Below are 9463 nucleotides of genomic sequence, written 5' to 3' on the forward strand. Positions count from 1 at the left end.
ATGGTGCTTGACCTTGTTGGGCCTCAGGTTACTCATCTGGAAAATGGAGACAACCATTACACCTCTCCTAGAGGATTAGAAGGACTCGTGCACATAAACCAGGCCTAGCACGCGGGGCCTGTTCAAGAAACGAGAGCTATGGTTCCCGACGATTCTTTTCAGTTTGCCGATGAGAAAGCATGTAAGGGCGCATTAATCCCTTCATACTCTAAACAATAAAGGCTGAAGTCTGGATCCAGAGCTAGACATAGGAAATGCCAGAGTTCACTCCAGCCCTTCTCCATTTCCTGCCAAGTTAAGAGAAAGGGAGATGGGCATCCTAGGCAGGTAGAATACATCAGCAAAGGCATGTGCAGGTAGGGTTTGTCTTAGGACATGTGATGACAGCAAATTTGAACCACAGGTTCAACTCACAGGTTGGAGAGTGAGCCTCAGATACCTAGCTGGGCCACCTGGGCTTCAATTCAATGTCACGTGTGGGGTGCCTATCACATGCCAGGCTCCCTGTCCGGCAGAGGTGAGTCCTGACTCTCAGGCACTGTTTACAGCTACCTGGTGGCAGTGGTGATAACACCCTCGCGGACTTTGCCCTCTTCTCTCTGACCCCACCTTCAGCCACGGATATAGTGGGTTACACATTGCCTAGAAGGAGATTAGGGGGCAAGTATTACTCAGTGGACCCGGCCCCATCACCCCCACAGCAACCTCATGCAGTGGATTTTGTCATTATGCCCATTTGATGGAAGGGGAAACAGGCTCAGTCAGCGTTGAGGTGACTTGTCCAAACTGATAGAGCGGCAGCAGGACCAGAATTCGAGCCGAGGTCAATCTGTCCCCAAGGTCGGCGTTCTTTCCTCCTCCTCTAACCCAATAGCATGCTGGGTTAGGCGATTGGCTTCTGCGAGGCACGGACAGGCGAGATGGGTCAAACATGGCCTGAGGGTCCCGAGCACCATTTGCAGGTGGCAGAGAGAGGCAGGTTGAGGGCCCGGGTGGGGACTGATCAGGAGGAGGGGCCTTAAACTGAACCCGGTGGAGGGTCAGGAGACAATCAGGTCCAGAGCCACGGAGAGTGCTGACATCAGTCCTGTGTCTGCCCATCTCACCCTGGACCAGCCTATCTGCCTCCTTTGCCCGGAGAAAGGACCATAGGCTGACCTGAGTCAAAGACGCTTGAGTCCCTGCTGTGTCACTGACTAGCTTGGTGACCTGAGGCAAGTTAATTCACCTCCTGGGCCTCACTTTCCCAGTCTGTACAATGGTCTCCCCATCATTCCACGTAAATAGGTGTCTCGTGCAGCTAAGGAGAGGGGTGTATCCAAGGCCCTCCCACAGAGCCGCCCACACAGGTGCCTGACACATAGTATCTTGTTCCTGAGTTTTCTGGGCCTCTCTGCCCTCATCACCCCCAGCCAGCCAACCAGCTGTCAACCCCGCCCCAGCTGGCCAGTTAATGAGTGGCAAGGGTACTGGAGCCTGGCCTATAAAGAGCTGCTCGCTGGGGAAGCAGGCGGGAGCCTGTGGGAGCAGCAGCGGGATACAGACGGCGTGAGATGCGCGGCAGGATGGCGTCAGGACTCCTGTCCGGGATGGCTGTGTTCCTCCTGGTGCTCCTGCAGGGCACACAGTCAGTCTACATTCAGGTGAGTCCCTCCGGCCAGTGTGCCCTTTGCCTGAAGGTCCCCCCGTGAGGGGCTGGGATGGAGAGGGGACGTTAGAAACGTCATGGGATATAGGGGAGCAAGGGCTGGTGGGCCCAGGGCTCAGCCCAACACCTAAGCACGACCCAGGGACCAAGACAGCTGGTGGGTGGTGGCAGCGAGAATGCTGAAGGGAGCGATGATAGCAGTGATGGCAATAATAAACCGCTGCTATTCAGCATTGCTCTATCAGAAGGCCGGTCCTGGCCAGAGGTCAGAAGGTGGAACAAGACATAGTCCCTGCCCTTCAGGAGCCCAGAAGGAGGGGGGTCTCCCACAGCTCCCTATATTCTCCCATGAATGGGTGGAGGGGGGGGAGAGTCACCCGAAGAGCTTCCCTGGCAGGTAACTGAGCTGATATTGCAAGATGAGCGGGAGGTAGCTAGGCACAGAGGACAAGGACAGTTCAGGGCAGAGGGCACAGCGTATGCAAAGGCTCAGAGAGAAGACAGCAGGGGGGCAGGGGCTCCTTCCTGGACAACTGTGAGGCTGGAGGGAGTCGTGGAAGCAGGGTCCGCCTGCCAGGCGGCGGGATGCCGCTGGCCAGCAAGAGTGGGGAGGTCTGTGGCCCTGTCACATTCCCAACTCTGGGTGGAGCCTCATTGGGAGGGACGGGAAGAGTCACCTTCCCCCCACCCCTGCGTCCCTGGCCTTGGAACCCGGCCAACTTGGGGATGCCATCATTTTGCCACGTCGGTTCAGGGGTGATCGCCCAGTTACCCAGCGTGGACTGTACTGGTGGCAGGCGCTGGGGAGGGGCCATTTGCCAGATGACGCTCAGAGTGCAGAAGACACAGGCGGCCTATTGGGAAGAGCTGGGATTTGAACCGGGTGGGGGAGGGGGTTTACACTGGTCTCCAAAGCCCGTGCCCTGAACCACCTGCTCCCCAGCCCCATCGGATCCTCATCTACAGTTCCTGGGGGCCTGAGGCACGATGGGGTGTGAAGCGGCAGGTGCCTGCTCCCACCTCCCAGGCTGTCCTTTGAGTGTGGCCTGGACCCCCCATGAGAACAGGGAAAGTTCTGCGGATCCCTCTCATCTCCTCTCCCCTGCCCCCCTAGTACCAAGGCTTCCAGGTCCAGCTGGAATCAGTGAAGAAGCTGAGTAACCTGGAGCAGCAGTGGCTGCCCAACCCCCGCCTCCAGGCCCAGAGCCTCGTGCCCTCCGTGTGTCACCACCCGGCCCTGCCACAGGACCTCCAGCCCATCTGTGCATCCAGGGAAGCGGCCAGCGTCTTCCAGGCTTTGAGTGAGTGCCCCCACCCCTGCGAAGCTTCCTGCCTCTGGCTCGCTCTCCTGCCCACACCCCAGCTCCTCCACTGCCCGTTCTTTCCATTAAGCGCCCAGTGGCCAGGCCAGGGAGAGTCAAGGCCTGCCCCCTCAGGCCCTGGCAACCTGGACCGTCGATTGTCCTACCAGACGTCACGGATGGGAGGGAAGAGGGTACCGGACAACAGACCCGTAGGCCATGCCTGCAATACGGTGGCTGATGGGAAAGCACGGGGGACACAGAGGAGAGATGGTTCATGTCTGGGGTGGCATAAGGAGTCTGAAAGACTTCCAAGAGGAGGGGACATCTAAGCTGAAATGTGAGGGAAGAAGCAGAACTGGCCAGTGACAATAGCGACTTACTAGCATTTATTGAGCACCTACTAAGTGCCAGGCCTGTGTCAGTCCCTTTGCTGGTCTTCTCTCTTCACGGCCACCCTGTCAGTTGATGCTGTCCACAGAGTCAGCAGGGAAACTCCAGCCCGGAGAGTGTAAGAGGCATGCCCAGGCCCCGCTAGGAAGGAGAGGGCCGGGACTTGAACCCGAGTCACTCTCTGCTTCTCCAGCATCATGTTCCTGATCTGTGAGAAAGATGCTGGTCCTCGGCCTCAGGCCCCCTCCGAAGCAGCCTTCTCTGGCTGCCCGGCCAGCAGCTCCCTGGACCACAGGTGGTTCACGGGCAGGGTCAGCTGACCGGTTTTCTCCCCTGCCCAGGGACCATGGCTAATGACGACTGTGAGCTGTGTGTGAATGTCGCCTGTACCGGCTGCCTCTGAGATGGCTGGGCGCCCTGAGCCCACCCCGGACACTTTGTCCCCAGCCCGCTGCCTTCACAGCCTGCACCCCCACCCGAGTTCCGGGGGGGACCCTGAGGTCATCACCACCAGCCAGAGGCTCGAGCGGCTAGATGGGGCACAAAGCAGTTGGACACTTGGTTGGAGGAGAGTTCGGCCCGAGGCAGCCCTGCTGCTGAATAAAGATTCCCCACCTACACACGGAGTCTGGAGTCCATTTGTTCATCCCTGGGGGCCATGGGCAGAGGCGCTCGGGTAGCTGAGCGGTTGAGGAAAAAGGTTGATCTAATGATATGGTCAGGAGTTTCCCAGTTTCCAGCGCCTGGGGAGTTGGTTCATCAAGCCCTATTTCATATAGGAGGAGGGAGGCTCCAGGATGCGGGCCGGGGGAGTGAAATGAGTCTCGCACAATCACAGACCTAAGAAACCATGGAGCACCTGTTCCCACCTGAGCCCACAAGCCGAGCCCAAGGGCTGGCCCAGCGGCAGAGCCAGAGTGACAACCAGGGGGCAGGGAGGGCAGGGAGCGTCCCCCAGGAGGTGGGGCTGCAGGAGTAGTGGGTGCAGGGAAGAACCACGTGGTGCCCCCTCCCCAGGCCCGTTTTCTGCTCTGCCTCCGCCCCGGGGCTCCTGAGAAGATGGGCCTTGGCCCTTATCCTTACCTTCCTGGGCTCCCCAGGACCCTCTGGCCAGCTCTAGATGGAAGGAAGACATTTCCTCCCTCACTCCATCCTGGCGGCCCTGAGGAATAATAATAACAATAATAGCCAACATTTACTGAGCATTCACTATACCCTAGGCCCTATTCTAAATGCTTTGCACTTATTAACTCACTGGGTCCTCAAAACTGTCTGATGAAGCAGGTGCTATTATAAATACTCCACTTTACGAATAAAGAGACCCAGGTACAGACAGAGAACCAGCTCGTCCAAGACCACAGGCTCAGCAACGTGGCAAAGCAGACTTCTTCCCAGGCAGTCGGGGACAGAGCCCATGCTCTGAACCATCTTGTTGCTGCCTCCCTGTGACTCGGCCACGCTGATGACACCTGATGCAACACTCTCGCAGCTGCAGCCAACTCCTTCACTCAAGGCAGGAGCCGTGCTGGGCCTTCCCTGAAGAAGGGCCCTTCCACACGATGGGCTCCTCCACAGCCCCTGTCCCAGGCAGCCAGAGAGGAGAGCCAGGCATAAAGGGGTGGTGATCTCTGAACTCAGATCACCCAGGGCCAAGGCCATGGCGAATTTCCCCAGACCAGCTCCCCATCCCAACCGCCCAGCTCTGCTCATGAGCCTCACAGCCCCCCATTCGACCAGGCCACAAACCCCAGAGTTCTAGTTCCTTCCTCTCCCTCACGCCACGGGCAAGTCTGGCTGGGGCCTTTGCAATGCCTCCTGTGACTCTCGGGGCCCTCTCTTCTCTTACCACCACTCGAGATGAGCCCTTATCACATTTCCCCAGGCCAGGCAGACCTTCCTCCCTGGCCCTGCATCCTGGAGACTCTCTGTGACAAACATGCCAGGGGAACCCCGCAGCCCTGCTCTGACAGGGCCCCTTATCCTTCTGGGGCTCCCCAGCACGCCCTCTCCGTTCTAAACTGAGCCCAAAGGTACCATTTGGCCTCGCTCCCACTGCTCCCTTCAGCTACGCTGGGTCTCCACCTGCCTGGGGAGGAGGCAGTGAAGGGAAATGCCACTGACCAACCACCTACTATGTGCCAGGCTCAAGCTGAGCCATCTACACAGAAACTGTAATAATAGCAGCAGCAGAAGTGTCCACTACGGGCCCTGCAGGGCTCTCAGAATTTTTCCTATGTGACTGCATTTAACCTTCACTCAACCCTACCAAGTAGGGATTCTTGTGATCCCCATTTCACAGATAAGGAGACTGAGGAGAAAAGAGGCTAAGTAACTGGCCAAAGTCACACAGCCGGTAACAGGCAGAGCCAGGATCCACACCCAGAGCTCAGCTTCAGAGTGGGAGCGTTTCATGATTCTGCCACACCATGCGTCACATCAAATCCCCTGCAGCCCTGGGAGGTGCTGTCATCATCCCCATTTTCAGATGAGGAAACCAAGTCTCAGGGAGACTTGGTTCGTAGGGTAAGTAGCATTACACACACATTTGCGTGCGTTATTTGTACACAGCTTGTAAGTGACATGGTCAGGTTCAAACCCAGCCCTGGGTGTCTCCCAGGACCCACCCTGTCCAGACTGAACCATTCTAGTGCCTTGGACCTTCCCACTTCTAGGTCCGCACCTACTCCCCCTTCTGGAACGCCCTCGGCCTCCCTCCCTCCAGATTGGTTTTGAATGTCCATCCACCCCAGTGCCTATCCCAAACACTCGTGCAGATGCCTGCCACCCCTCCCCTTTGCAGAGCCTCCCCTGACCTGGCCCTGAAGACACCTCGCCCTCTGAATCCTGCGGCCCAAGGACTTCTGCCTCAATCACCCCGTGACACTTCTCTACCTGACTCCCCAAGAAATACCCTGGTCACCTCCTCTTTGCCCATTCCCTCTAACTTTGCTAACAAGCAGCCCTCCGTGCCTCGCCTCCTCACCCCTGTCTGAACCATTCTCAGCTTGGCTCTGGTTCCCCATTTTTTGGTTTACTTCTCCCAGCCTGGGTGGCAGATACTAGTACAGTCCCAGTTTTACAGGGAAGGAGATTGAGGCACAGAGAGGGAAAGTGACTTCTCCTAGCATCGCACAGTACGTGGTATGGGGCTGGAACTGGGTATCTCTGGCTTTTGCCTGCCCTAGGTCATATCCTCATGCAATCATTGGCGTGGTGGGTTTCACCCACTCTGGGGGTCAGGGAGACTCCCCCAGCACAGAAGCCATTATGGCACAGGGTGGCCAGAGCCTCGCAAGGGGCATGGGTGATCAAAGTGCCCACAGAGCACAGAGGACAAAGCAGGAGCATGAAGACCCCCCTGGGAGGGTAAAGAAAGGCTTCCGAGGAGGGGCCATGGGAGCACAACCTTGGCACCTGAGCAGGAGTTTATCTGGCCAGGAGTGTGGGAAGAGGAGCAGAGCACAGGTGAGGGGAGCAGAGGAAGGGGTGAGTCCCAGGGGGTAGGGCAGGAGGCAACGCTGAGGTGGTCAGGGGGCCAGGGCTAGGGGTCCCCTGAACACCGCAGAGCTTGGGGCCAGTCTCACAGCCACCCAAACTGGGCTGGACATGCAGACCAGGGACTCCTGTGCTCACTCAGGGCTTAGAGACTTTGGTGCCTTCCCCCCACCCGCCCGGAGGAGGTGAAAGAAAGCAGAGGTTCCGCTCCACCACCCCTCCCCCCAGCTGGTGGCCTGCAGATTGAGGTCCCCTCAGTGCCTGTGTGCGATGGCAGCCCCAGTTCAGTAGGGAGGGAGGGTCCTTGCACTTCACACAGTAAACTCTGAGCTTGAGGGCAGGGTAGGCACCCATAAAGCTGGGTGATGAGTCGGCTGGCAGATGAAGGATCGACACCAGGAGTACTCTGGGATCTGGTTTATTAGCTGAGGGTCGGAGGGGATCTTGGGGGGCAGGGGCCGGGCTTGCGCAGGTCGCCCCAGGCCACGCCCTCTTCACGCCTCCCCTGGGGGCAGGGTAGGCTGAGCTGCGGGCAGTGGGAGCATCGGCCGGGGCAGGAGGCAGCGAGCCGACCGTCCTAGCATCCAGCACAGGCAGCGAAGGCACAGATCTCGCACGAGTCCGGGTCCTCGGCGATGGCCTCTGCGCAGGAGAGATGGGGCGCCCAGAGAGCCAAGGCCCCGCCCTCCCTTGAGCCAGAGCTTGGACATCTGCCCCAGAGTCCCCAGGAGAAACCCAGGCCTGTCCTCTCCGCCCGGCTGGTCTTTCCCCCCAAACAGGTAGCGCCCAAGCCAGCCAGTCAGAGTGGAGATGCCGCCAAGAAAGAGCAATTGCTAAGGCCGGAGGGGCGGGATGCAGAACTACCAACGAATCATCAGTCAGAGCGGGGATCTTCCTAGAGCAAGCTCCACCAATTACAACTTAGAACTACTTACGACCTCCTCATCAGACCCACCAATCAGAGCACATCCCCCTCCCGTGCCACCAATCAGGGAGTTCCCAGGCCCCACCCACCAGGGAGGTGGCTACTCACCCAACCTCCGGAGGATCTCCTGGGCATTGGGCTCCTTGCAGAGAGGCTTGAGTTCTTCGGGAAACTTCTGGTGGCTGCAGGCTTTGGGAACCACGGGCCCACCACTCTTACTACGGTTCCGAATGCTGGGCTCCTGGAGCTCCCGAAGGTCTTTGAGCTTCTTCACTGACTCCAGAGAAAAAGAGAACTCTCCATCCTGAGAGAGACAAGTTCAGAGTGTCAGGCCAGGCTACAGCCTGCTCTGGGATGCCCGCATGGTTCCCAAGACCCAGGTCGATGCTCTGGCTGAGAGGAAGGTCTAGAACTGAATCTAGCTCCTTCATTTCCCAGCCGTGTGCCTAGGGCTAGTTACAGAACCTCTCTGAGGCTCAATTTTCCTCCTCTGAAAAATGGGACTAATAATCCCATTCTCCCAGGATGATCATGGGGCCTCCCTTGAGGAGCTTGGCCCCTGGCAAGCCCTCAGTAAATTGGCTAATCAACCCGCTTTCCCAAATGGTGATTTCTCTTCTGTCCAAGTTTGAAGGGGAGGGCATACGAGACAGGACTGAGAAACAGGTTCCTGAGAAAGGGCCACACCTGAGACCTTGCTCTAACTCCAAAAAGAGGGGGTGCTTTCTCAGGGGACGGGCCCTGGGAACTGGGAGCAGAGAGCAAGCCGGGCCGGGGTAGGGACAGAGGATTTACCTGTACGGTGACTCCCCCTGCCAGGACTGCCCAGGTCCCGAGGAGGCACAGTGCAGAGAGCAGGAAGGTATTCATGGCAGCAGTGCCCAGGAGGGAGAAGCGGTCGGTTCTGGATGCCAGGGGGAAACAGTGGGATTTTTAAAGAGGGCAAGGTTACTGAGTAACCCGGGAACCATGTCAGCATGTCACCAGCTTGCTTTCAACTCAGGCCTAACCAGATAAGGCTGGAGACAGCCCTGGCAAATAAGAGATCAGTCCCAGAAGCCCGGCAGAAGCCCCGCCCCACCCTGAGCTCCTTCCTACTTTAACCCCTAGCCAGGTGGGTCCTGTGTTCATTCACCAACCACACACACTCACTGACACCTGCTATAGGCCGGCCCTGGCTGGGGTGGGGCTGCAGACCGAGCCCAGCCCTTAAGGAGGGAGGCCTAGACAGTGGTAATGCAGGGTGGTCAGGGAGTGGGGGTTGGGAGGTGGAGAGGCCAGGGTGGTGCCCCCTCACCCAGCCTGGGGCAGGCAGTTCAGAAAGATTTCCCAAAGGAGGTTGTTCGGGGGCTGAGTTCTGGAGAAGGGGTAGAATTTTCTTAGAGAAGGGGCAAGGGTTAGAAGGCCACTTCTTGCACAGGACGCTATATGCAGAACATCCAGGAGGTGAACACGGTCTGGAATATTCAGGGAAATGTGAGGAGTTCAGCCTGCAGGGAGGAGGGGCTTCCAAGGGGGCTTCAAATGATGAGAGATGAGTCGCAGGCCAAGGCATGTCCTAGGTTTGGCCACTATGACTTTGAGGGAGGCCTCAGCTCTTCCTGTCCCACAGGCCTGGGTTCAAGTCCTACCTGCTGCCTGATTTTAATGTGCATGAACTTGGGCAAATTGTTTCTCCTCTCTGAGCCTCAGTATCCCTTG

General features: G+C 58.0%; 2 protein-coding genes across 4 annotated transcripts; one reads left to right on the forward strand and one right to left on the reverse strand.

Moving 5' to 3' along the window:
- Positions 1-1403: 1403 nt before the first annotated feature.
- On the forward strand, positions 1404-3998 carry GUCA2B (guanylate cyclase activator 2B). The gene is made up of 3 exons (XM_030327492.2): positions 1404-1643; positions 2763-2949; positions 3684-3998. Exons 1-3 carry the CDS (start codon positions 1554-1556, stop codon positions 3743-3745), a joined length of 339 nt encoding a protein of 112 aa, XP_030183352.1. The 5' UTR covers positions 1404-1553; the 3' UTR covers positions 3746-3998.
- GUCA2A (guanylate cyclase activator 2A) lies at positions 3316-8779 on the reverse strand. 3 transcript variants are annotated; one of them, XM_030327486.1, is made up of 4 exons: positions 8558-8779; positions 7871-8066; positions 4426-4504; positions 3316-3483 (listed from the first exon to the last, which is right to left on the reverse strand). In XM_030327486.1, exons 1-4 carry the CDS (start codon positions 8630-8632, stop codon positions 3411-3413), a joined length of 423 nt encoding a protein of 140 aa, XP_030183346.1. In that variant the 5' UTR covers positions 8633-8779; the 3' UTR covers positions 3316-3410. The 3 variants fall into 3 exon arrangements, with proteins under 3 accessions (XP_030183346.1, XP_030183347.1, XP_030183350.1); XM_030327487.1 differs by having other exon boundaries at positions 3316-3550; positions 8558-8778; XM_030327490.1 differs by lacking the exons at positions 3316-3483; positions 4426-4504 and adding an exon at positions 7240-7479 and having other exon boundaries at positions 8558-8776.
- Positions 8780-9463: the final 684 nt, after the last annotated feature.

The sequence above is a fragment of the Lynx canadensis genome, chromosome C1, assembly GCF_007474595.2.
Source record: "Lynx canadensis isolate LIC74 chromosome C1, mLynCan4.pri.v2, whole genome shotgun sequence".
Lineage (NCBI taxonomy): Eukaryota > Metazoa > Chordata > Mammalia > Carnivora > Felidae > Lynx > Lynx canadensis.

Bases quoted from the DNA above. Each gene is read 5' to 3' on its own strand.
- GUCA2B (XM_030327492.2), top strand. From the start codon at position 1,554: ATGCGCGGCAGGATGGCGTCAGGACTCCTGTCCGGGATGGCTGTGTTC. The intron at 1,644-2,762 runs GTGAGTCCCTCC...CTGCCCCCCTAG, and splicing joins CACAGTCAGTCTACATTCAG to TACCAAGGCTTCCAGGTCCA. The intron at 2,950-3,683 runs GTGAGTGCCCCC...TCCCCTGCCCAG, and splicing joins CAGCGTCTTCCAGGCTTTGA to GGACCATGGCTAATGACGAC.
- GUCA2A (XM_030327486.1), bottom strand. From the start codon at position 8,632: ATGAATACCTTCCTGCTCTCTGCACTGTGCCTCCTCGGGACCTGGGCA. The intron at 8,067-8,557 runs GTAAATCCTCTG...TGTCTCTCTCAG, and splicing joins CAGGGGGAGTCACCGTACAG to GATGGAGAGTTCTCTTTTTC. The intron at 3,484-4,425 runs GTAAGGATAAGG...TCTCCTTCCTAG, and splicing joins GTCCTGGGGAGCCCAGGAAG to CGGGGCCTGGGCATGCCTCT.